Below are 27,842 nucleotides of genomic sequence, written 5' to 3'. Positions count from 1 at the left end.
CAGAACTTGAAAAGGCACATGAGCATCGAGGATCTGGGAAGGAAGAGGCAAGTGATGGAGGAAATGAACACAAGGTAAGGCCGCAACAGAAACCGTGAAAATTTGTGGGTATTTGAAAAAGACAAAATAGTGTTACCTAGTCCTCTGCAGGAGGGGACGACAACAAACACATACAGAATGATGACCAAGCAAACGCAATACAATAAAAAAATTAACATGGCAAACATGGAGCATTGAATGGAGCTTCCCCTTTCTTCCCACTGCAACCCCCTTATTCTACCCCCATCCCACCCCCCAAAAAATCTGCTCTAGAAAGCTCCCCATGGAGATGTTGGGGGGCAAGCAGAAGTCACAGGGGAAACGGAAAGGAAGGGAACACTCCATGGCACAAGTAAAATGCTTTTCTGCTCACGCACAGATGTCATTTGATACAACCCAGTGTTGAAACTGACGGCATAATTGGAATTATTAAAAGGGGACAGGTGGAAGAAGGAAATTTGTCCATTAGTCTTATGTAAGATGTTCCTCTTTAGTTCTTTATGAATGATAAGTTAAAGAGTCACTGTCAAAGCAATACCTACCCAGGTTGTATTCCTGCACGTTGCTGATGTATCCATAAAGAGGGCAGTGCCCAAAGATGACCAGCATCACAACAGAGCCGTCATCCCGCGTGACAATGTGGGCTGAGTGGCCAACGACAGCGTACTGCTCCTTGGTCTTCGGGGTCACCTGAACCCATGACTGGTTTGCAATATGGAACACCCAGAGCTCACTGGTCACGTTTCCAGATTCATCTATCTTGCCTCCATACATGTAGATTTTATTCTGGGGGGGTAAAGGTTTATTTCACATTAGAATTCATTGCTAAACAAAAAATGACCCAGCAAGAAAGCAAACTCATAAGCACGTCAAACAGCACTCCTAGGAAAGAAAGAAAGAACTTGAATTTGCACACACCTGCATATCACAGAATGAATGTTCTAATACAATCATTTCCACCATTCACCAGCACACGTGAAAAGCTACCAACAATCTGATCAGAGCCCCCCTGAACTTGAAGCATGGGAAGTCCCAATAAAAAAATTATAATTCGGCAGAATATTTGGATTATTTGATATTTATATGTATAATTTGGAATATTTAATGTGATTTGATTGGATTGTTAAAATGGAGAACTTAATAAAAATGATTTTTTTTTTAAAATGAAAAGGTACCAACAATCTAATAAATGACCCAGCATCCACCCAGCTTTAGCCTCACACCCACCTTTCACCAGTTAATATCAGCATTTAACAGAAAATGTTCCAAACTGTGAAGAAATGAAATAATCTCAGACATTCTTCTGCATATTACAATTTCACCTAATGGCATGGGAAATGATCCCGCTCCTCCCATATTCTGTCCCTAAGTGTGGAAGTCTCAAATGCCAGTGTGGTGGCGGGTGAAGGGGATGTGTGGAAAGCAGATGAGAAAAAACAAAACCATATGGGGGAATAACATCCCTCCCTGGCCCCAATGGGCTAACAACTGAGGCACCGCAAATCACATGGCAAGCTTATGACAGACCCAGGGAATCTGTTCCTCAGCCCCACAGCTTTAGCATACAAGGCCACTATGCAAGATCAGGAGGCCTGGAGGGAGGTGTCATTCGGATGCGGGTGACACTCAGCTCAGTTCTCCTGTCCTCTGAGTTAGGTGAGGCTGTGTGAGTGCTGAACTGGTGCCTGGATTCAGAAATGGGTTGGATGCTGGCCAAGAAACTGAGGCTCAGTTATGACAAGGCAGGCACGGCAGATAAGTAGCTCCGGTGTCCAAGAATTAGCTGCACAATCTGTTCTATATGAGATTGCACTCCCCCTGGTATGCCGTCTGGGGGCAACTCCTGGCTCCAGCATTGTCACAGAAGGCCTTAGTAGCACAGAGTGCTGCCCATTACTTTCAGCTGTTTTGCCAGCTGTGGCTGTTCCTGGACAGCAATCGTCTTGCCACAGTGACCCGTTGTCTGGTAACCTCCCAACTGGATCACTGCAATGCGTTCTACATGGGGTTGCCCTCCAAGACAACGCAGAAGCTTCCAATTCATACAGGATGTGGCTGCCAGAATTTTAATTGGCACAGCCAGATGGACGCACATTACACTGACTCTAAAGGACTTACACGGCAGCCGGATCGCTTCCAAGGCAATTTGTCTTTAAAACCCTCCAATACCTGAAGGGCTGCGCATATCCTAAGATCTTCAGATGAGCTTCTGTGCACCTCTGCCAGGTGAGATTTGTTGTATATCAACAAGGAAGAGAGAGCCCTTTAGAATGCCCTCCCTACAAGCACACGGCTGGCGCAAGCATTCTAATCATTTCAGCACGAGGTAAAACCTTATTTGCACAGGAGTTTCAAAGGTGCTTAGTCTAGTTGGCCGTATTTTGTTTCTAGTTGCCTTTTAAGTATCGTATGATGAATACTCAATTTTTTGGCACGTTTAGTTTTGTTTACGCTTAATGTGCATCACCCTGATATCCTTAAGGAGGAAGGACAGTGTGAAGATTAATAATCACTGTTTGTTTAAGTCCTTCTCTCAATTTCCAGTCCAAGCTCAGTAACTGCAGCATCATCCTTCCACCGATGGATCACCCCCATTTTTATATAGTGTGCCACATGAATTGCCTTCCATGCCAAGCTGTCTTAAACTGGGCTCCTAAGGAAATTCTTCCATTCTATGACTGGCTCCCATTGCACTTCTTGAAGCAGAATTAAATTCGAGGCTCGTTTCTTTCTTTTGCTGAATATACTGCATTTATCCCATTTCGTACTGGAATTAATCCATGAATCTCATGGATAGAGCACTGGATTTGGGGTGGAGATAAAGTAAAGGTAAAGGGAGCCCTGACCATTAGGTCCATTCGTGACCGAATCTGGGGCTGCGGTGCTCATCTCGCTTTACTGGCCGAGGGAGCCGGTGTACAGCTTCCGAGTCATGTGGCCAGCATGACTAAGCCGCTTCTGGCAAACCAGAGCAGCGCACAAAAATGCCGTTTACTTTCCCGCCGGAGTGGTACCTATTTATCTACTTGCACTTTGTTGTTCTTTCGAACTGCTAGGTTGGCAGGAGCAGGGACCGAGCAACGGGAGCTCACCCCGTCGCGGGGATTCGAACCGCCAACCTTCTGATCGGCAAGTCCTAGGCTCTGTGGAGATACCTGGATTCAAATCACTGCTTCACCACGAAACCCACAGGAACTTAAGAGCAAGGGGTTCTGCATCAGACCAAAGGCGCATCTAGTCCAGCATCCCGCTTCTCACCTTGGTCGCCATTCAGGTGCCCTTGTGTCCTGCTTCAGAGGATACAGCCTCCTCTCACGGTTGCTCCCCAGAAAAGCTTACACACTGGTGCAACGCCTCTGAACATGGGCGCTGAATGTAGACAACAGAACTAATGCCCGTTCATAGGCCTCTCCTCCATGTGGATTTTTAAAATACCCTATTAGAACCATCCACTCTAGTGGCAGTTATCACATCTTATCTTTTGGCAGGAAGTCACTTTCGTGGCATTGCTCAAGCCTCTCCTCCTCAGCCTAACCTGAACAGAGGAAGGAGCAGCTGCATCATCTGGTTGGAGGAAAGGTGGGATGCAAATGCATTAAATAAAGACACTATATCAAAGCTCTTTAGTCTGCTCTCATCTCGCTGTTTCTTAAAGGTAAAGGTAAAGGGACCCCTGACCATTAGGTCCAGTCGTGACCGACTCTGGGGTTGCCGCGCTCATCTCGCTTTATTGGCCGAGGGAGCCGGCGTACAGCTTCCGGGTCATGTGGCCAGCATGACTAAGCCGCTTCTGGCGAACCAGAGCAGCGCATGGAAACGCTGTTTACCTTCCCACTAGAGTGGTACCTATTTATCTACTTGCACTCTGACGTGCTTTTGAACTGCTAGGTTGGCAGGAGCAGGGACCGAACAACAGGAGCTCACCCCGTCGCAGGGATTCGAACCACCGACCTTCTGATCAGCAAGCCCTAGGCTCTGTGGTTTAACCCACAGCGCCACCTGCATCCCTTCACTGTTTTTTAAGAGTCACAAAAGAGCTGCTTCAGCATACTTGATCCCCAGAGAACAGACTACGCCCAAAGATGAGCCCTTCGCTGATCTGTGTCATGTCCCACCAACACTATCAAGAGAACGTACAACTTGGGCGGTTGCCAAAACAGACGTGGAATACTGAATGCTTCTCCTCCGTGTTTCTACTGGGAGAAGAGTTCACCCAAAGCAGGCCCAGAATTTCAAACCAGATTGGAAACACAGCCTCAATAGTTCAAATAAAAGTCCAATTGATTTTATTGTTTGCAGCCAATGGCCATTACAATACAATGTGAACACAAATCGCAGCCTCAATAACTCCAGCAAAGTCACCTACTTCGTGTATGTCCAGGGAATGCCCGTATCTGATCACAACTGCATTCACGCTGCTGTTCAGGGGCAGCCATTCTCCGGAAAGAAGATTATACCTGCATAATGAAAAAGGTAAAATACACGGATGTATCCCTTTTGCGCTCCGAGCACAAAGCTGCTATTTATATTTCTCATAATGCATATGGGACAAGAATAGGGCAAACACAGTAAAAATGCTAAAAGGGGTGTTTAATGATCAAACTAGCACACGGATAAAACAAAAACCGATTTGACTCCAGTGCTTCTGCTGGCAATATAAGCGGCTGCATTTGTTATGGTTCTTTGATAGAGAAAACAGACCCTCAAAATGAATTCAAGCAAGACAGGAAAGCAGCAGCAGAAACAAGAGGAATGCTTATATTCATTTTTGTTCAGCACCATCTCCAAATATTCTCTCTTAAGATGAGTAAGGAGCTTTTTCATGAAACTTTTTTACCCTGGAGTGCGGTGGCTACAAGCCAGCTCCAGACACAATCCTGTGAATTGCCACCTATTTGGGTTGCCTTTCTTGACCTCAGCTGTATTAGTTTAATGAAGTACAGTGGTACCTTGGGTTAAGTACTTAATTCGTTCTGGAGATCCGTTCTTAACCTGAAACTGTTCTTAACCTGAAGAACCACTTTAGCTAATGGGGCCTCCTGCTGCTGCCGCACTGCCGGAGCACGATTTCTGTTCTCATCCTGAAGCAAGTTAAGAGGTGGGAGTTTCCCCTCTTAACATGAGGTACTATTTCTGGGTTAGTGGAGTCTGTAACCTGAAGCGGATGTAACCTGAAGCGGATGTAACCCGAGGTACCACTGTACAGCCAATACAGAGAGACAGTGAAAGGCATATACATGATTAAGAGGCTGCCATGGCACCCTTTACCCGTAGCTTGGGAGACACTTCTTCTGCAAGAAGGTGCCAGGCTTCAAAGGTTGCACCAAAACGTCTCAACGATTACATGCAAGGCTGGCCATGCAAGTCTCCCCCATGGAACTGGCATCCTATCAGGGAGAAGAATTGGGACCACAGAAGACATCTATGCAACTAGCAACACTCCCATGGCTGCATCATTCGAGCACAGCTTTGTCTCAGCTTTGTCTCAGTCCTCGTTACTGATGACTGAGTCTTCTCCCATGGTCCCTTCCCAAGCAGTTACAGGTGCCAGGCAGTCCCCTGTTAACTGCTTAGGAAGGGTCCATGGGGAAGGACTCAGCCATCAATAACAAGGGTGAGAGTTAAGATAAATGAAAGAGGATAGGTTGGGAATAAGGCAGAGGAAGAATAGACCCAGAGATTGCCTGATAACTTTAAGATCCAAGGAAGAGAGAGATAAAATATTGAACCTGCACTACCAAACAACCCTTCGAATTGAAGATTTCTATATTGAGATCTTTAAAGATATTCCCAAAAGTATTTTGGATGCAAGAGGTCCTTACAAGGATTTGGTGACACTGCTGAAAAGGAACTACATACTATTCAGGTGGGAGTTTCCCCAAGGCTTGTCTTTTAAATACAAGGGGAAGAAAAGAAGAATAAAAACAGTGAGTGATAAAGACAAGTTCCTGGGAGAACACGAAGAAGACCTACAGAAAGAGACCTATCCAGGAGAAGGACACCCTTCAAGCAAGGGATCACTAGATACGGACACAGGACCACCGACAAAAGACGAACAACAACTGGGAGCTGTAGGAGGAAGCAAGTAACCCCATCATGGCTTTGCAACTTCTAACCTGGAATTGTAACGGTCTAAATAATCCCCGAAAAAGGAAAAATATATTTCATGCTCTAAAGAAAGATCAATTGGACTTGATTTGCCTACAAGAGACTCATGTGACAAGAGCACACAGAAAATTATTAATAAACAAGAGACTGGGACAAGAATTTATATCTTCAGACAGAGTAAAAAAGAGAGGAGTGGTGATCTATGCAAAGGAAAATCTGCAACCGAAACAAATCTTTAAAGATGACCAAGGAAGATATTTGGCAATTGAAATTCAATTCCAAGGAGAAAAATTTTTGATAGTGGGAATATATGCACCAAATGAAGGGAAAGCAGAATTTTTTAAGAAGTTGCATGAGACTTTAATGGACTATATGGATTATAAATTAATCATGATGGGGGACATGAATGGAGTAGTTTCAACAAATATGGACAAAGCACAAAGACAGGTAGTTACAAAAGATGGAAGACTACCAAAAACTTTTTTTGAAATGACTGACAATATGGACTTGATTGACATTTGGAGAACAAAACACCCATTAGAGAGAGAGGGAACCTTCTTTTCTGAAGCCAAAATGACATGGACTCGGATCGACCAAATTTGGGTGACTAGCAGTATGGCGTCGAATATAAAGAAAGTGGAAATCTGCCCAAAAACTCTCTCCGACCATAACGCAGTAAAGATGGTGATGAAGCAAACAACAACTGGTTCCTTCAGATGGAGAATGAATGACACCTTATTTAGAGACGAGGAGATCTGTAAAAAGGCCCAAAAAACTCTGAAAGATTATTTTGAAATTAATTTAAGGACTAAAGTAGAAAAAAGAATAGTGTGGGACGCAAGTAAAGCCGTGATGAGAGGGTTTTTGATACAACAAAATACATTAAAGAAAAGAAAGCAAAATGAGAGGAAAGAGAAAATTTTGGAAAAGATAAAAGAAGGGGAAAGGAAATTAAGACTGAAGCCAAAATCGCAAGAGATTTTAAGAGAAATTAAATTGTACCAAACACAATATATGGAACTGATGAATCAAGAAATAGAATGGAAAATTAAACAAATGAGACAAAAGACTTTTGAATCTGCAGATAAATGTGGCAAGTTATTGGCTTGGCAAATAAAGAAGAGACAAAAACTCAACACGGTAACAAACTTAGAAGTGGAGGGAAAGAACATATGTAACCCAGTGGAAATTAGGAACTGTTTTCAGAGCTACTTTAGACAACTGTATACACAAGGGCCGCAGAAAGAAACAGATATACAACAATTCCTCGAGAAAAATGGGCTGAAAAAGATTTCGCAGGAAAGTAAGACAATTTTGAACCAGGAGATATCAGCACAGGAAATAGAAGATGCCATTCAAAACATGACGTTGGGCAAATCACCTGGACCGGATGGATTGACTTCCAAATATTACAAAGTCTTGAAGGAAGGGCTTATACAACCCTTGAAGGAAGTCTGCAATGAAATTATTGAGGGGAGAAGGGCACCAGATACGTGGAGGGAGGCTTACATTACACTTATACCAAAGACAGAGACTGAAAAGACCCAACTTAAGAACTACCGACCCATCTCGTTACTAAATGTGGATTACAAAATCTTTGCTGATGTTTTAGCAAAGAGACTGAAAAGAGTTTTGATGGAGGAGATTCATGGGGACCAAGCGGGCTTTCTCCCGAAAAGGCATTTGTCGGATAATGTAAGGAACATAATTGACATTTTGGAGAAGCTGGAAGTGAATATAAATACTAAGGCTGTTTTGATATTTGTGGACGCCGAGAAAGCCTTTGACAATATATCTTGGAGTTTCATGTTGAAGAACCTCCGGGGGGTGGGGGTAGGCCAAGGGTTTGAAAATGGTATAGGTGCAATATACTCTGAACAGAAAGCAAAATTAATTGTAAATAATGTGGTAACAGAAGAGTTCAAGATTGAAAAAGGGACACGTCAGGGGTGCCCTATCTCCCCATTACTTTTTATATCGGTCCTGGAGGTTTTGCTTAATATGATTAGGAAGGACCAGTTGGTCAAAGGGGTTCAGGTCGGAGCTAAACAATACAAATTGAGAGCATTTGCAGATGACCTAGTACTTACTTTACAAGAGCCAGAAGCTAGTACGAAAAGAGTTTTGGAAATAATTCAAGAGTTTGGTCAAATGGCAGGATTTAAATTGAATAAGTTAAAAACTAAGGTATTGGAGAAAAATTTAACACAGACCGAAAAAGAAAGGTTTCAGAATGAGACGGGGTTGACTGTGGTTAAAAAAGTGAAATACCTGGGTGTGAATATGACAGCTAAGAATGTGAATTTATTTAAAGACAATTATGAGAAAACTTGGACAGAAGTGAAAAAAGATTTGGAGATTTGGTCAAACTTGAAGCTTTCCTTGTTAGGCCGAATTGCAGTTATAAAAATGAATGTATTGCCAAGAATGTTGTTTTTGTTTCAAGCATTACAAATAATGGATAAAATGGATTGTTTCAAGAAGTGGCAGAAAGATATATCCAAATTTGTCTGGCAGGGCAAGAAGCCCAGAATAAAATTTAAGATATTAACGGATTCAAAGGAAAGAGGGGGGTTTGCCCTGCCAGACTTTAAATTGTACTATGAAGCGGCAGCTTTCTGCTGGCTAAAAGATTGGCTGCTTCTTGAAAACACAGACATTTTGGATTTGGAAGGTTTTAACAATATTTTTGGGTGGCATGCATATCTGTGGTATGACAAGGTTAAAGCGCACAAAAGTTTTAAAAACCATATTGTCAGAAAAGCACTATTAAATGTCTGGGTCAGATATAAAGATTTGCTGGAAAATAAAACTCCAAGGTGGTTGTCGCCAATGGAAGCTAAGGCAGTTAAAAAGTTAAATATGGAGTCGAAATGGCCAAGATATTGGGAAATTCTGGAAAAGGAAGGGGACAAATTGAGATTGCAGAGTTTTGAAAAATTAAAAGGGAAGGTGAGAGATTGGCTGCACTATCATCAAATAAATGAAGTGTTTAAATTGGACAGTAAAATTGGCTTCCAGGTGGAAAAAACAAAATTAGAGACTGAACTGTTAGAATCCAGTACTAAGAATTTGTCAAAAATGTATAACTTGCTGCTGAAATGGAATACACAAGATGAAATGGTTAAATCAACTATGATTAAATGGGCTCAGGACATTGGTTATAATATTTTGTTCGCAGACTGGGAAAAGTTGTGGACCACCGGGATGAAATTCACGGCATGTAATGCCTTAAGAGAAAATATTATGAAAATGATTTATAGGTGGTACATAACCCCAGTCAAGCTTGCAAAGATCTACCATTTGCCTGACAATAAATGTTGGAAATGTAAGGAAAAGGAAGGTACATTTTTTCACCTCTGGTGGACGTGCCCGAAGATTAAGGCATTCTGGGAAATGATTTATAATGAACTGAAAAAGGTATTTAAATATACCTTCCCTAAGAAACCAGAGGCCTTTCTCTTGGGCATTGTCGGCCAAGGGGTGTTAAAGACAGATATAACTTTTTTTATGTATGCTACAACAGCAGCTAGAATACTCATTGCAAAGTACTGGAAGACACAGGATTTACCCACACTGGAAGAATGGCAGATGAAGGTGATGGACTATATGGGCTTGGCAGAAATGACGAGCAGAATCCGAAACCAGGGAAAAGAAGCGGCGGAAGAAGAATGGAAAAAGTTTAAGGACTATTTAAAGAAATATTACAAAATTAATGACAGTTAGAATGATGTTGGACTAAAGTAAATGGTTACTATTAGTAATGGTTAAGACAAGGAGAATAAGGACGATTAGCTTAAATTTATAGCAAAATAAGGGAAGATTTGCTGAACAATTGATTAGAATTTGGAATACAGAAACGGGAGGCATGAGGAAGTCGAAGAAGAAAGGTTTAAGAAATTAGGACATGAAATGGTACTTGTTTTTTGTTTTGTTTTTGTCTTCTGTTCGTTTATGTATGTTTTGTTTGTATGAGTATAAAAATTGTTTAATAAAAATATTATAAAAAAAAAAGATAAATGAAAGAGGGTAAGGATTTGCTGAATTGATTATGTAAATGGGAATACAAAAAGGGGAGGTGTGAGGAGGTCAAGGAAAGAAGCAAACGAGCTTAAAGATTTCAAAAAATGGATTTGTTTTTAATTTTTTTCTATCTATTTGTTCTTTGTATTTTGTATTTTTTTCTTTTTTTCTATGTATTTTTGTATTTTTTGTATTTTTCCTTATTTCTTCCTTTTTTTGCTTTCTTTTTATTCTGTAAACCTCTGTTTTTTGTAAAACCTTAATAAATATTTTATAAAAAAATAATAGCAAGGGCGAGAGGACAAAGCCGAGCTGCTTGGCCAATGAAGCTCTGGGAGCTCTGGCTGTGGCATCTGCTGCCAAGGTGACCTCCTTACACAAGGTAACCTGAAAACCAGAGGACCTGTCTACAACATCCACCTGAAAACAAGAGGACCTGTCCACCTTCACTGAAGCAAAAAAAGAGGCAGTAATCATGGCCACCACAGAAACTCAATGCCACACATTGAAAAAAGCCAATGCAATTCTGGGCTGCATCAATAGGAGTATAGCATCTAGATCAAGGGAAGTAATAGTGCCACTGTATTCTGCTCTGGTCAGACCTCACCTGGATTACTGTGTCCAGTTCTGGGCACCACAGTTCAAGAAGGACACTGACAAACTGGAACGTGTCCAGAGGAGGGCAACCAAAATGGTCAAAGGCCTGGAAACGATGCCTTATGAGGAACGGCTAAGGGAGCTGGGCATGTTTAGCCTGGAGAAGAGGAGGTTAAGGGGTGATATGATAGCCATGTTCAAATATATAAAAGGATGTCACATAGAGGAGGGAGAAAGGTTGTTTTCTGCTGCTCCAGAGAAGCGGACACGGAGCAATGGATCCAAACTGCAGGAAAGAAGATTCCACCTAAACATTAGGAAGAACTTCCTGACAGTGAGAGCTGTTCGACAGTGGAATTTGCTGCCAAGGAGTGTGGTGGAGTCTCCTTCTTTGGAGGTCTTTAAGCAGAGGCTTGACAACCATATGTCAGGAGTGCTCTGATGGTGTTTCCTGCTTGGCAGGGGGTTGGACTCGATGGCCCTTGTGGTCTCTTCCAACTCTATGATTCTATGATTCTATGAAATACACAGGAAATGACAGAGAATAAGGTAGACAGGGGGCAGAAAGCCTAGCTTTGCATTTTGCAGAGAGAGCCCATAAAGAAAGTTCCTAATGACACATCATCTTCTGCCACCAAGAAGGAGCTTTGCTGAGGGAGACGGCAAGGAGGAGCCAGGCCCTCTGAGCATCTGCCCTTTCCACAAAAACCTTTCCACCTAGCTGTAGAAGGCTTCGAGCCTTGCTCTGCACAGCCACAGAGCCCACGTGCAAGACTGCAGAGAGATCACCAGGTGCCACCATCTTTTAAGGAAAGGGAGAGCACAAGGCAAGAAACAGCTTAGCGATACGTCCCAGTACGTTACCGAGCACAATTCAAAGTGTTGGTGCTGACCTTTAAAGCCCTAAATGGCCTCAGTCCTGTATACCTGAAGGAGCATCTCCGCCCCCATCATTCAGCCCGGACACTGAGGTCCAGCGCCGAGGGCCTTCTGGCGGTTCCCTCATTGCGAAAAGTGAGATTACAGGGAACCAGACAAAGGGCCTTCTCGGTAGTGGCGCCCACCCTGTGGAGCGTCCTCCCATCAGATGTCAAGGAAATAAGCAGCTATACTATTTTTAAAAGACATCTGAAGGCAGCCCTGTTTAGGGAAGTTTTTAATATTTAATGCTGTATTGTTTTTAACACTCGATTGGGAGCCGCCCAGAGTGGCTGGGGAAACTCAGCCAGATGGGCGGGGTATAAATAATAAATAATAATTATTATTATTATTATTATTATTATTATTATTATTATACTTCAGAAGAGCAGAAAGAGAGCAGGGCCAGCACTGTACTGCAGTCAAACGGTTGGCTGTTACTCATCCCAACATCTTGGTTCCCTCTAAATTTAGAACAGGTCAACACACAAGAGCACAGTGAAACCCCTCACTACCATTTCCCATTAAAACGTTTTGAAGTTTTGTTTGTACTCACGCCAAAACCATTTGAGCATCCGTGTGGTTGAACATGTAACCACCAACTACCCACATGACATCATCTTGGACTACGGCTTTATGAGATGCTCTAGGAAGTTTGGGGATGTAGAATTCCTCCTGAGTCCAGAACGACTGGTTTGCTGGGACAGGTACTGAGCAGTCTGTACCTAGGAGAAGCAAAACCATATGTGTCTAGAACAGTATTACATACTTTCCAGCACTCAAGAACTACATTTATATTGACAGACATTTATAGGTAATAAGCTCTAATAAGGAGGGGGAGGAAGAGAGGACCTGAATAAAGAAAAGGATAAGAAGGGACTAGGGGGAGGAAGTATAGGAGCAGCAGAAGAATGGAAGAAATAATAGAAATTTCGACCCTAGGAGCAGAACAAGAGCTGCCAAGAAGCTTGGGGAAGCAGGATGAGTGAATCCAAATAGATAGCTGACGGGATAGGTGTTGGCGGCTATCCGAGTATGTAGGTAAAGGTAAAAAGGTAAAGGATGCCTGGACAGTTAAGTCCAGTCAAAGGCGACTATGGGGTTGTGGTGCTCATCTCGCTTTCAGGCCAAGGGAGCCGGCGTTTGTCCACAGACAGCTTCCCGGGTCATGTGGCCAGCACGAGTAAAATGCTTCTGGTGCAACAGAACACCGTGACGGAAACCAGAGTGCACCGAAATGCTGTTTACCTTCCTGCCACAGTGGTACCTATTTATTTATGTGCACTGGTATGCTTTCGAACTGCTAGGTTGGCAGGAGCTGGGACAGAGCAACGGGAGCTCACATCAAACTGGAAACAAAAAATGCCAGCACCATTCAAATCCTTGCTAAGCATTTCAAACTCTAATACTTGTATCACAAAAGGGCATTTGCCACCTACCTTGCCAACCCAAGTTGCAAACACATCCTTGGGTACCATTCACGTTGCACAGCCCTCTCTCTGGGGAGCCACAGTCGTCTGGGCAGAATGGAATGTCGCAGGCTTCTCCTTTCCAATGTTCTGAACACTCACATTCAACCACTTTGCTGCTGTTGGTGACCCTGCACTCCCCTCTGCCAGAGCAGTTATGAGGGCAGACATCAAAGCTGCAGGCAGAGAATCAGGAAAAGGTCATATCAAAGATGGGTTGTCATAGCACCGGGAAATGGAGACTGGCAACAGCAAACAACCAAGACTCATGCCAAATATGATCAGGTAGCTAGCAGTTTTACTCCTCCCTTGGGAGGAACGTCCGGATCGAAACCCAGTATGTCATAGTAATTTGGGGGGGGGGGAGAAAAAGAAAAGAATGCAATACAATTTTGCCCTTTAATCAACCAAATTATGCTCAGCGAAAGGACAGAACTCTTCCAGACTTTCGAAACATGTTTCTGAAGACTTAGTGCACAGAATCAGAAAGTTTTCAGCCTTTGAAGTTAATGATCTGAGTGTAAGGGTTTGATAGGCAGAACCTAGAAAAAAGTAGCCCGACAAGGAGCAGCTGCAGAGCTATAAAATAGGTAACATGGCTGTGCCCAGGTGAGGGAAGGTGAAATATTCAAAAGAGATAACGGTATGATTGTGGATTACACTGGGGAACAAAAATTTTGTTGCATTGACACCTGCAGCCACATACATAACAAAAGGCATCAGGCTTGTTTACACATTTTTGTCTACTTGAAGAAGCTATGGACTGATCTGAAAAATACAAATATTTAGGTTACAAAACTGTAAGAATAAAGAAAAATTAAGTTTGCAAAACAATAATTACCATGTGGTTAGGGTAGATCAATGTGTCAGTGTTCACATATGCCCAGTGTAAATACGAAATATCAGCAAAAGTTGGAAATTGAAAGATAACTATAGCATGTACAGTGGTACCTCGGGTTAAGTACTTAATTCGTTCTGGAGGTCCATTCTTAACCTGAAACTGTTCTTAACCTGAAGAACCACTTTATAATGAATGATTTTAGAGTGTTGTTTGTGTTGTACTTTTGTATTGTTTTATTGTTGTTAGCCGCCCTGAGCCCGGCTTCGGCTGGGGAGGGCGGGATATAAATAAAATTTATTATTATTATTATTATTAGCTAATGGGGCCTCCCACTGCCGCCGCGCCGCCGGAGCACGATTTCTATTCTCATCCTGAAGCAAAATTCTTAACCTGAAGCACTATTTCTGGTTTAGTGGAGTCTGTAACCTGAAGCGTATGTAACCTAAGGTACCACTGTACATGAAAATCGATTTCAGATTTGACATCAGCATTGAAAGAACATATAAGAACACTTGAAAAATCTCATGCAACAGAAAATGGGGAAAAAATTGTTCCCCAGTGATCATTACTCATTAAATTTACTAGTCTCTTTTTTGCCACTTTTTGATGTGTTTTATTTATTGTTTATGACTACTTCTGTAGTTATGGAAATCTGTTCATGTTGTGAGCCACCTTGAACATGGTTTTAATTATGGAAAGACAGCATACAAATAAATGATGGTGAGATCATGTGGGTCTCATCTGTTAGGAGGCTGGCTTAAGTTCTCCAGTCTAGGAGATCTGGATCAGTAACAACTTGTACATCAAATCACTTTCTTCAGCTCTGCTGAGTCAGGGCAGCTGGGGTATGCATGGGGTATTTTTTTTAAACAATGAACTACAAAAGGGTCATTTAGTTCACTGCAGGGCACATGCCTTATTCGTAGAATTTCCAAGGTTCAGTCCCCAGTAAATCCAGTTAAGAACCATCAGGTTCCAAGTAATGGGTAAGGGGAAGTCTGCCAAGAGCCTGGAAAGCCACTCCAGTTAGAGAAGATGCTACTGGCCTCGACTGGCAAATCATCTGACCTGGTATAAATCAGCTTCTTCTGTTCTTCAAGGTTTCGTACAGTGAAATACCAACTGATGCCACAAGATGGTGCTACAGTTTCTAGAATTTCAAGTTCTGGAAATGTTTGTTGCTACATCCCAGATTGCCATTTGTTCCATTGGTGTGTTTTAGATCCCAGTTCAGTGTAAAGAATTAGAGATCACAAATTGGGAATTTGAAAGATCCAAGTATAAGTAATAAAATTAACCTTTTTTTTTAAGAGCAGGGCATGATACATTCTGCATTTGCCAGTAGAATAGGGGAGGAAACTGCTATCAATATACCAGACACACAGGATAAAAACATAGGTATGGTTAGCTATTTATGCTCCAAGCAAGTCCAAAATAATCACCTGCCCAAACCTAACAGGGCAGAAACCATGTTATCGGTGTGTTTTCTTCAAATACCGTATTTTTTGCTCTGTAAGACTCACTTTTCCCTCCTAAAAAGTAAGGGGAAATGTGTGTGCGTCTTATGGAGCGAATGCAGGCTGTGCGGCTATCCCAGAATCCAGAACAGCAAGAGGGATTGCTGCTTTCACTGCGCAGCAATCCCTCTTGCTGTTCTGGCTTCTGAGATTCAGAATATTTTTTTTCTTGTTTTCCTCCTCCAAAAACTAGGTGCGCCTTGTGGTCTGGTGCATCTTACAGAGCGAAAAATACGGTAAATGAAGTGCTGATTCAAGATGCAAGCTAAATCCACAAGGAGATATTGCTTCAAAACCAACTGTAAATGCAAGCAGGGAGAAACTGACAAGTGAATTTAAAGCAGTACTTCAAAGCCTTTCATTCTGGCACTCCTCGCATACCCGTAGCCGCAACTTACTTGTAGGTGATGTTAAATCCTGTCAAGTTATATGCGGCATCGCTGAAGAAATGGAGGAGAGCATAACCAGAGGTGGCTACAACTTCTGGGACCGTCTCGTTGCTCTCCCTCTCGGGAACGATCAGGCCACTGTACAGGGAGAGACAAGATAAGAGGCAGCTGCATTAGGAGAGGGTTTCAGGAGCTAGAATAGGCAAAGATGCAACATCGAAGACTAGATGGAAGACCCCACACAGTCCTATCAGTAGAAAAGTTGGCCAACTAATAATAATAATAATAATAATAATAATAATAATAATAATAATATCTTTATTGTCATTGCCCCCTCTCAGGGACAACGAAATTACTTGACTGCTCCATAAAAACACTAATTAAAACAATACAGTATAGTACAGCAAGGAAGATTAGATGACTTTCAAAGTCCAGGCTTCCCATTCAGGGCTGAGATCGCTCTGGAGAAGAAGCTGTTCTTAAGACGGCTCGTTCTTGTCTTCATCGTCCTGTATCTCCGTCCCGACGGCAGGAGCTCGAAGAGACAGTGACCAGGATGCGATGGATCTTTTACTATGTCCAGTGCCTTCCTATGGCACCTTGTGGCATAAATCTGCTCTAAGGTGGAGAGTGGGCAGCCAACAATGCTCTCTGCTGCCTTAACAACTCTGCACAACCCCATCCTGTCCTGGGTAGTACAGCTTCCGTACCACACACATAAGCCATAAGTGAGCACGCTCTCAATGGCACAGTGATAGAAGGCAAGCAGCAGTTTCTGCGGAAGATGGTTTTTCCTTAGAATTCTCAAAAAGTACAGTCTCTGCTGCGCCTTCTTCACAAGCCCCCTTGTGTTGACACTCCAGGACAGATCCTCTTGTAATTCAATGCCCAAAAATCTAAACGTTGTTACCCTCTCCACACAGACCCCATCAATCAAAAGTGGCTGGATATTGCTCTTCTGTCTCCTGAAGTCCACCACAAGCTCCTTTGTCTTCCTTGTATTTATGAGCAAGTTGTTAGCTCTGCACCACTCTGTCAGCCGCTCCACCTCATCTCTATAGTCCGTTTCACCCTCCCTTTCAGGGATGAGCCCAATCACGGTTGTGTCATCTGCAAATTTGACAACCCTATTACTAGGGTGAGCAGCAATATAAAGGAGCGGACTGAGTACGCATCCCTGTGGTGTTCCTATGTTAGTCTTAAGCATTTTAGAGGTATAAGGGCCCAACCGAACCCTCTGGGAGCGGTCTGACAAAAAGTCCAATATCCACCCACAAAGTGATAACGGAAGCCCCAGATCTTCCAGTTTAGACATCAGACGCTGTGGTAGAATGGTATTAAATGCCGAGCTGAAATCTAAAAAAAGCAGTCTGGCATAACCCCCCCGCTGCTCCAAATGTGCAAGGACGGCATGGAGGGCAATCGCCACAGCGTCCTCTGTCGATCTTTTCGTTTTATAAGCAAATTGGAATGTGTCCAGTCCCTCTGGTAGGCAGGCAATGACATGATTTCGTACCAGCTTTTCAAAGCACTTCATGATTATAGGTGTGAGTGCTACTGGACGAAAGTCATTCAGATCTTCCGGGTTAGGTTTTTTTGCTATTGGAACGATAATAGAGGACTTTAGGCAGGATGGAACAATAGCCTGGGCTAGGGATCGATTTAAAATCCCAGTGAAAACTCCTGCTAGTTGATCTGCACAGTCTCTCAATATCCTTCCAGCTACCCCATCTGGCCCTGTGGCCTTCCTTGGGTTGATTCCCTTCAACACCTTCCTCATCTCTTCTTTTTCCACAGAGACTGCTACATTCCTTTGTACTGATGATGGTGATGGTGGTGATGATGGCAAAGCCTTCCCAGGGAGTGGTGGTGGTGGTGGTAAAGCCTCAGCAGGTGTTGCTGCAGATGTTACTTCAAAACGGGCAAAAAAGGCATTCAAATCCTCTGCGAGGGATGCCCCTCCCTCGTCTGCCAGGGAATCCTTGGATTTATACCCTGTTAATTCTTGTACACCTTGCCACACCTGCCTGGTGTTGTTACTTTGTAGATGATTCTCCAGCCGCTGTCTATACGCCTCCTTTGCTACACGGATACCTCTCTTTAGATCCGCTCTAGCTAAGCTGTACAGCGACTTATTTCCACTTCTGAAAGCAGTATTTCTTGCCTTTAGCAACCCCTGGACCTCCCTTGTCATCCAGGGCTTCCTGTTTGGGTAGATCTTTATCCGGCGCCTCTGTGTTACATTGTCAGTGCAGAACCTGATATAGTCCAACACTTGCTCAATATGAGTCTCTATATCCTGTTGGGCGAATACCTCCCAATCGGTGTCATGAAAACAGTCTTGTAGTTGTTGGGATGCTTCAGCTGGCCATATTGTAATATCCCTCTTTATAGCTGGAGTCCGTTTCCTCAATGGAATATATTCAGGAGTCAGGAGCAGGGACACATGATCAGATTGGCCTAGATGTGCCAATGGTTCGGCCTTATAGGCCTGTTTAACATTTGTATACAGCCTGTCCAGAGTCTTTTCTCCCCTGGTTGCACACTTTATGTGTTGATAGAATTTAGGTAGAACCACTTTCAGATCTGCCTGGTTGAAATCCCCGCATACAAGAAATGCAGCCTCGGGATACTTGCCTTGTTGTCTGCTAATGGCATCATGCAGAAGACCCATTGCCTCTTTGGTGTTCGCATCAGGTGCAATGTATACTATAGTTATCAGTACTGCTGTAAATTCTCGGGGGATATATATAGGTCTGCATTTAAGCGTCATAAATTCCACAGTTGGAGAGCAGTGGCTAGCTATCACAGCGTGGTTTGTGCACCAGCTGTTATTCACGTATGCACACAAACCTCCCCCCCTTCTTTTACCAGTAATATATGGAGACAAAAGCATAACATCTGACTGTCGAACAGTTTACAAATACCATCAATATCACTGAGTAGCGCAATTTATACAACCTGCAGCACAAGCCAAACTGTGACTACTCCGAGTTAAGTCCTACTGGATTCAATGGGGCTCACTTCCTGGTAAGTGGGGTTAGGACTGCAGCCTTAGTCACTAAAATGAAACTCTCATTCACCTGAGTCAATATCCAAATCATTTAATCTGGATAATGCATCTGGTTTTAATTATGAAGGCATGCATTTAAAAAAACCCTCCCATCATCATCTTTAGATGGGCAAATATGCAACCATGCACATTTAAAATCAAATGGATGGGAGCAAGACCTATGGGGGCACTTGCAAGAGCAACTAACAGGGATCAGTTATCTATCTTGTCCATTTAAACTCTGTCTCTCTCAAAAATCAGGAAGAGGCCAAAGCGATCAAAATCAAACATATTTTCAAACACCATCTATCTTCCTTTTGTACTTTTCGAGAAGGGAAAGGTTTCAACTACATATAAAATGCTCCAAATTACAGGAGGCAAAACACTCAAGAATTCAACACACACATATATGGAAGGGAGGGGGTTTTCATGTTGCATGTGCTCGTCAGATGAAGGGCAGTATATAAATTTAATAAATAAAATAAAATAAAAGTATTTCTCTCGGAGGTAACATGCCACCTAAGCATTGCCACAAAGTCGGAATGAATCGACCCCAAAAGGGAATGAAAGAGGACACATATTTGTATGTGATAATTTGTATGTGTAGAAATAATTTCTATAATTTGAATGGAAATACATCTCTCCAGGTGCTGGCTGTGGGTGCGCACCTCGCTGTGCCTTCCAATGGTTCTTCGCTTTTCAACAAGCCTTGGACCAGACAGTCCTTCAGATAAAGAGCTCTCAGCCTTGTGCTTCTCAAACAATGCAAAAGGGTACTCATCTAATTTAGGGGATGCTAGCTGGACACGACTAAACGACTAAACAACAACAAAAGCTGAGAACTAAAAACACACAAAATGAAAAATCAAAGCCCTTTTTATTTATTTCATTTTTAGCCCACCCTTCATCAAGCAGGGCATGCCAGGGTGGGGTACCTCAAACATAGAAACTAAGAACACAACAATTCCAATGAAAACAGCAAAGTAATATAAAAGCCAGCCAATTATACGTCTTGCTCACATTCGATACAGCACCGGATTCTGGAATTACGTTGGTCCAAGTGCAACCTCTTGTTTGCTCGTGACTGCCACGCACTTCAAGCTTACATCTGCACTGATTCACACAACTGTGGTGATCACAATGATGTTCTCACTGATCAAAGCAAAGCCTGATCACACCCATAGTTCTGGGGCATGTGCAGACTTCCAGAAGAACTGACCTTCTCAGTGAACGGAGGTCCTTTCAGGCACAGAAAAGGTGCATGTCCCACAATATGCAAATGGTGCATGTCTCATAATATGCAAATGGTATAGCTATGGTGCTGGAGGAGACTCTTGAGAGTCCCATGGACTGCAAGAAGATCAAACGCATCCATTCTGAAGGAAATCAGCCCTGAGTGCTCACTGGAAGGACAGATCCTGAAGCTGAGGCTCCAAGACTTTGGCCACCTCATGAGAAGAGAAGACTCCTTGGAAAAGACCCTGATGTTGGGAAACATGGAGGGCACAAGGAGAAGGGGATGAAAGAGGACGAGATGGTAGGACAGTGTTCTTGAAGCTACCAGCATGAGTTTGACCAAACTGCGGGAGGCAGTGGAAGACAGGGAGTGCCTGGCGTGCTCTGGTCCAGGGGGTCACGAAGAGTCGGACACGACTAAACAACAACAACAACAAGTAGCAACAAGAATGCAGAAAAAGCAAGGGATGGAAATGTGTTGAAGAATATATTGTACAAAATTGAGGGTGAAAGAGGAGAACGCAAAATATGGTCTGACGCTCAACATCAAAAAAACGAAGATCATGGCCACTGAGCCCATCACCTCCTGGCAAATAGAAGGGGAAGAAATGGAGGCAGTGAGAGATTTTACTTTCTTGGGCTCCATGATCACTGCAGATGGTGACAGCAGCCACGAAATTAAAAGACGCCTGCTTCTTGGGAGAAAAGCAATGACAAACCTAGACAATATCTTAAAAAGTAGAGACATCACCTTGCCAACAATAGTAAAAGCTATGGTTTTCCCAGTAGTGATGTATGGAAGCGAGAGCTGGACCATCAAGAAGGCTGGTCACCGAAGAATTGATGCTTTTGAATTTTGGTGCCTGAGGAGACTCTTGAGAGTCCCATGGACTGCAAGAAGATCAAACCTATCCATTCTGAAGGAAATCAGCCCTGAGTGCTCACTGGAAGGACAGATCCTGAAGCTGAGGCTCCAAGACTTTGGCCACCTCATGAGAAGAGAAGACTCCTTGGAAAAGACCCTGATGTTGGGAAAGATGGAGGGCACAAGGAGAAGGGGACGACAGAGAACAGGACGAGATGGTTGGATAGTGTTCTCGAAGCTACCAGCATGAGTCTGACCAAACTGCGGGAGGCAGTGGAAGACAGGAGTGCCTGGCATGCTCTGGTCCATGAGGTCACGAAGAGTCGGACACAACTAAATGACTAAACAACAACAATAGCTAAGGTGGGCCGCACACGGGGTGCAAGAGTCAGCACCGCACATCACGCATCTGAGACAGCCTGTCCAATCTCGTCTACCACTTTCATGCAATTTGAATGCTTTTTTTCCCCCTGGTTAGAAATCCTTTGGTTAGACACCTTGGTATATGCAAGGTTCCAACAAACAAGACCTTCTCTAGAGAAAAATTACTGCCACTCAACTGTTGCACATTAAAGCATTAAGAGAAATAATTTCACACTTGGCGCACCCTCGTAGGGCTCAGGTGCGTAAAGATTAATTATATATTTGCAGCCCTCTTATGCCTGCCACTCTAAAGTCAATGTTTCGTCATAGCTTAATGTCAAGTGAACCCAATTGTTCAACCAAGGAGCAGCTAGGAACAACAAGTGCTTTGTTTTCCCATCACAGTGGAGAACTATTAAAACATCTCCAGGCCATTGAAGTAGTTGTTCATAGACAAACCCATTGTAACAGCAGAGTTAACCAGTAGAATGCCAGGACTTTATTCTTCTAGAAGGAACCTGTTTGCCTGCCAGCCAAGATTCCAGAATGGGAAAATTACTTGACTACCCAGGATTTGTTATTTAAGGTACCAGAAGTTGCAGGTATCTACGAAGCAAAAGTCCAATGTGGTTGCTTTAGGCAGCTGCCAGGTTCCAGCTGCCATTTGAAGGTGTAAGCAACACTGGCAGTCAAGGGAGAGAAAAGGAGACTTAGACCGAGTTAAGCATGTCAGTCTTGATTCTTGCTCCAATGATGGTTTCGTGTGATGCAACTGAATGACAGTAGATCCATCAGGCAGGGCGGGACTTTTAATGAAGTTGGGGCTTACAAGATGTCAAGGCAGTCACTTGCCCAACTGTGTTTGTCATCAGTATCTACAACAGCACCTGGAAGCTTTAGGCCATATGAAGACATCATCAAAAGAGTCAAGCTGTAGTCAGCATTATACTACCTAGGGATCAGAATCCACTTTGTAGAAGCCAGCAGCAAATCAGATAGACAAGTGATGGGGAAGTTCATTATTCTTAGGCACCTGGGGGAATATCAAAGCTTGCCTACTTGCAAGAAGAAACGCTTATAAGTTTGTCAACAGCATGAGCTGAAGACGCCAAACACAGAAACATCTGCTTAAACTTGCTCTAAATTAAGTTCACTTAAGCCAATTCTGGATTGCCAAACTGGCAAGTGTCAAAATAAACAAGTTCATCTCAAGATAAAACAGAAGGTAAAAGACTATTTCTATGTATAAAACGGTGTTTATCCCGAGGCAGTGATTTCTCGTTTATGCCATTTCGAAACACTGTAAGCTTCCTGAAACCCCATTAATAAGCTCACTTCAGCTTTACAGATGAAAATACAATTCAAAGCAAGTATCTGCAAGATCTTTGCTAACGACTGGGGTGGGAGAGATCTATATTATTTTCCCAGATGAACCACGGCCTCACTATATGACATCTGGGCAAAGAAGAAGAAACAGAACTACTGTCAAGTTCTCAGTCTTGACAACTTCCTAAAGCACCCGAATAAAAGCAACATGGAACCCAAGTGCATCTCCTGTCGAAATACAGAAGTGTCAAGGCACCTGATGGGCAAGGAAAAAGGTTTTCAAGGCGGCCAAATCATGCATAGCCATCACATTTGGCTGGAATCAGCCAAAGCTCCAATGTGAGTCAAAAGGAAAACTAGTGGAGCGGCAGCACAGTGAGGACTGCTGTGCAAAGGCTTTTCCTGTGTTCACCACATGCACAGATATGCAAAGGGGTAGAAACTCAAGTAATGTGGGAACTACAAACAAAAAATATACCACATAATACTTTCCCTGCGTTTCCTGATCCTAGGACAGAAAAAAAGAACCGCAGACTTTCAAGACAAAACATGAAGAATCACATCTGTGGAACAAATACGACAAACCAATTAGTTTCACACTCTTCTCTGGGGCTTACCTAAAAGCAGCCAGTAATGGAGCATAAATCGAATCTCCATCATATACGTACAAGTGGTCCCAGCTGCATTCCGTCGCAAAATGATTAAAACGGAGCCTAAGAATCGAGTTCGGCCTGTGGGAAGAAAACAAGCGGCGTTATTTCCACAGACCCTCAACATATTGCTCTTTTTTGTAAGCAAAGCCACAGCTCGCCTCTAATATTGTATCATCGTCTATTCTTTCAGGTTATTTTATTGTGATGCAATGACTGTTGCCTCATAACTTCCATCACCACTTTTTTTGTAGTGAGCATTTCTTCCAAGTTAGTCCCCATACAATAGGTTTTACTAAATTCTGAAGAATTAGCCGAAGCTGAAATTCTGCAGGCTATTATAATCTCAACACAATGAGGAAATATTCCTATGTAAAAGCTAGGTTCTGCTGACCAGCTTCATGCTACAGTGGTACCTCAGGTTAAGTACTTAATTCGTTCCGGAGGTCTGTTCTTAACCTGAAACTGTTCTTAACCTGAAGCACCACTTTAGCTAATGGGGCCTCCTGCTGCTGCTGCGCCGCCAGAGCACGATTTCTGTTCTCATCCTGAAGCAAAGTTCTTAACCTGAAGCACTATTTCTGGGTTAGTGGAGTCTGTAACCTGAAGCGTATGTAACCTGAAGCGTATGTAACCTGAGGTACAACTGTATTGACAATAATTTGGCAGTTCGGACTTGCAAAGGAAGGAAATATTATCAAAGCAGTCATACAGTGCCACTGTTGTGGGGCTTATAGACTGCGGCTGGGGGGGTGCCACACATTTTAACCCCCCACCTCCACCCCAGTATATTTTGCCTGAAAATGTCCAGTCCAACAATGGATGTATCTCAAAAATTTAGCATAGTCTCCTCACTTATATTCAGTTTTGCTCTCTTCTTTCACATCAAGGACTGCAATGACATCTCCTAACTAATTCACATATCGCAGGCACAGGAATAAGGTTAACAAAGCAGGGGGTGCTTCTTTAATACAGGCAACTGCTTCTATGTAGAAATTTCAGTTGTGTAGATATATATATTCTGTCACATCTGACCCAACATATGTGCGCAAACGTAAACGCATCAAGTGCTCCAGAATCTCAAAATAGGTTGGGCTTGCCAGCATCCAGCCTAAAAATACCACAAAACATTATGACTGAACAAAAACACAAGCACCCTTCAAAAGAAATGGAACGATAAAAGCGCCATTCTTAATTTAATAAAAAAAAAATCCTGCTAAGAAACCACTAAAATCTGCTGGGTGGGGAATCAAATATCATTGTAGTTAAAGCAAGGACCTTGACTGAAAGGTTGACAGGACCTCTGAAGGTCTGTCTGAATAAATGTGAATTTGGGACAGGATCAGAGAAGTCCCAGCTTTCATTGGGGAAATGCCGGGTTTTGTTTCCTTGCACAAGAGGAAAAGTCATGAAATAGGCTGCCTCTTGCCTTTGGCACAATATCTGGGCAGCTAGGCTGCGACCCACAAGTTTAAGCTTGAGAGAGAACAATAATTGTTTTTCCTCTCTTTTGCCAACCCAAGGAGAATAGTAGCTATGATCAGAAAGCCGAACCACCAAATTATTGGTATTTTTTCATTATGTCACCCGATACAACTCAGGTCTTTCCCTATCTCTGCTGATGCTGAACCATAGTCTGAAGAAATGGGTGGTGAGAGATTCTCTGGGGCTTTATCCTCACAGCTCTATTCCAAATGACAGGCTGTAGTCTTTGCTATAGGCCAGGAAGAAGTCTTATTCGCCGAACTAAAGAGAGATGGATGCCGTTTTTGTACGGACTGGACCAGACCGTGGTCTATGAACTGTTCTTAAATTTGGTAAGAATTCTCATCCAAAAAAAAACAACAGCATAAAACTGCTGGAATGCAAAATTAGGGCCAGTTTCAATAAGTGTTCAAGAGCAATTCTTTCCTGTTTAGCAACTGGACAGCAAAAAATAAGCCAAACGGGAAAGCAGTTAAAAACATCATGATGTAGCTACATACAGGCAAGAATACTGCCCAATTCCATCCCGTGAATATAAAGGTGTTTGCTTCTTACCTTCCCACAATAAGCCATGTGCATTTCGTTTTGTATTTATAGTTTCCAGGTCCATCTGTTACATACCCCGAACTTCCAGTAAGCCTGTGAAGAGAAACTAAAAATGTAGCATCCCGTCATGATTTAGTCCTTCTTTTTTACTTTTAAAAAAACTTCAATATGAATACAGCCAATAAATTATCCTTATACTATAGTAATTCTCCTTCCCATCCTTTCAGCAAAGTGTTGTCATCTCTTCTTGCCAAAGTGTTTTAAAAGTATCTCCTCACACCCTTTGTGGAAATGCTAAAATATTGTTAGAGATATTTTTATTATTATTCTGTGATACTAGAGATCCTAATGTGGATTTTGTTGACAAACTATTTAAAAGGGAACTCAAGCATCCGGCATACAGTTACAGTTTTTAGAAAATCCATTCTATCTGTCCCCGGATTCACTAGCGATAAAGTCTCTCCAAAGTTAGTATTCTGAGATTTTCTGGGGGAGTACAAATTCAGAATTTCTACTAGGAGGTAGAAATTCAGAGGTCAAGGAGTACAGGTTTTTCCTCATCATTATCACCATGAAGCAAACCAAGGGTGCAAACCTGCATCACCCAACACAGAATGATATCCAATTAAGTCATACTGGAATAGATCCATTGATTCCAACAAGACTGCTCTGAGTATTACTTAGCTGGACGTCACCTGCTACTAAGAATTATATCTGTTTAACAGGGGCAAACAACTATTAGAAGTCTGGCGTGACTGGCACTATTGTGATTGACCAGCTTTCTAGGAAACTACCACATCACAGCCTCAGTCCAAATTAAAGGTAAAAAAGGTAAAGGACCACTGACAGTTAAGTCCAGTTGCAGACGACTCTGGGGTTGCGGCGCTCATCTCGCTTTACAGGCCAAGGGAGCCGGCGTTTGTCCGCAGACAGTTTTTCCAGGTCATGTGGCCAGCATGACTAAGACGCTTCTGGCACAATGGAACACCGAAACCAGAGCAGTGCACAGAAACGCCATTTACCTTGCCGCCAGAGCAGTACCTATTAATCTACTTGCACTTTTTGGCATGCTTTTGAACTGCTAGGTTGGCAGGAGCTGGGACAGAGCAACGGGAGCTCACCCTGCTGCGAGGATTCGAACCGCCGACCTTCCAATCAGCAAGCCCTAGGCTCAGTGGTTTAGATCACAGCGCCACCCGCGTCCCTGTACCAGTCCAAATTGGCTAGCTGCAAAGAGGTTAAACGAAACACACCCTTTGTTGCAGAATTCGACACATAGCATTGGGCAACTGCTCTCATTTTTGCCTTAGTATACTGCATTCAGATAACGCCAGATAACTATGCCTGGCCCCGTACTTCCTATACAGGGTACTTGCAACTGAGCATGTCCATAGCAAATACGGCATCAGCATACATTTGCACACTCCAAAAACAGCTTCCAACAGTTTGCCATGGGGAAAACCGAGACCTGTCTTTTCCAGGGACATTAATCGCTGGTACACAGAGTCGGAAGTACAATGAATTAGACTTGCAGGCAGACGCTGTGAGAGTCTACCTGCAGTCTCTCTTTTTTCTTTTGAAGGTCAGCATACCCATAAGCCTTTCCAATTGTTCAAAACCAAGCAAAGTTTCCCTGCCATCAGTCCCTCATGCCGCAGGAACTGAATAATCACTGTTCTTTTTACAGTCCCTGCTGCTTTTCAAAGTGGAGGATCTTGTGCTAATTTTAAAAGCCCATAACAACAAACATTAAAAGGTAAAGGTAAAGGTACCCCTGCCCGTACAGGCCAGTCATGACCGACTCTGGGGTTGCGTGCTCATCTTGCTTAAGAGGCCGGGAGCCAGCGCTGTCCGGAGACACTTCCGGGTCACGTGGCCAGCGTGACGAAGCTGCTCTGGCGAGCCGGCACCAGCGCAGCACGCGGAGACGCCGTTTACCTTCCCGCTGTAAAGCGGTACCTATTTATCTACTTGCACTTAAGTGTGCTTTCAAACTGCTAGGTGGGCAGGAGCTGGGACCGAACGACGGGAGCGCACCCCGCCGCGGGGATTCGAACCGCCGACCATACGATCGGCAAGTCCTAGGCACTGAGGTTTTACCCACAGCGCCACCTGCGTCCCTAAGAAACATTAAGGGCTGCCCAATTCTTTAAGGACTGCCCAATCGCCAAAGTATCTGAGAGAGTTGCTACTGGTGGCCCCACAGGGAGAGCCCAATTATGTGGAAATTCCTCCCAGCTGAGATCAGGCAAACTGCAGCAGCTCGGTGATGATATTATTATTATTATTATTATTATTATTATTATTATTATTATTATTATTATTATTTTCTTCAGTAGGCATCTTAAGTAAGCTTTTCTGATGTTGTGGTTATTTTTAATTGATTTTATCCTCTGTATCTCTTTTGTAACCTAACTT

At 43.1% G+C, this 27,842-nt stretch overlaps 1 protein-coding gene across 2 annotated transcripts in view; it reads right to left on the bottom strand.

Annotated features, from left to right (window-relative positions):
• ATRN (attractin) overlaps positions 1 to 27,842 on the bottom strand; it is a 166,958-nt gene that overhangs the window by 98,273 nt on the left and 40,843 nt on the right. For both annotated transcript variants that reach the window (XM_053402098.1, XM_053402099.1), the window contains exons 2-8: positions 25,434 to 25,517; positions 23,361 to 23,474; positions 15,911 to 16,039; positions 13,125 to 13,330; positions 12,242 to 12,410; positions 4,406 to 4,496; positions 582 to 825 (exon numbers count right to left, since the gene is read on the bottom strand). In XM_053402098.1, the coding sequence (XP_053258073.1) occupies positions 582 to 825; positions 4,406 to 4,496; positions 12,242 to 12,410; positions 13,125 to 13,330; positions 15,911 to 16,039; positions 23,361 to 23,474; positions 25,434 to 25,517 (1,037 nt within the window). The remainder of the gene's footprint in view (positions 1 to 581; positions 826 to 4,405; positions 4,497 to 12,241; positions 12,411 to 13,124; positions 13,331 to 15,910; positions 16,040 to 23,360; positions 23,475 to 25,433; positions 25,518 to 27,842) is intronic.

Source organism: Podarcis raffonei, chromosome 9 (assembly GCF_027172205.1).
Source record: "Podarcis raffonei isolate rPodRaf1 chromosome 9, rPodRaf1.pri, whole genome shotgun sequence".
Lineage (NCBI taxonomy): Eukaryota > Metazoa > Chordata > Lepidosauria > Squamata > Lacertidae > Podarcis > Podarcis raffonei.
The sequence above is the reverse complement of the archived record's forward strand: the minus strand, read 5'-3'. Positions and strand labels throughout refer to the sequence as shown.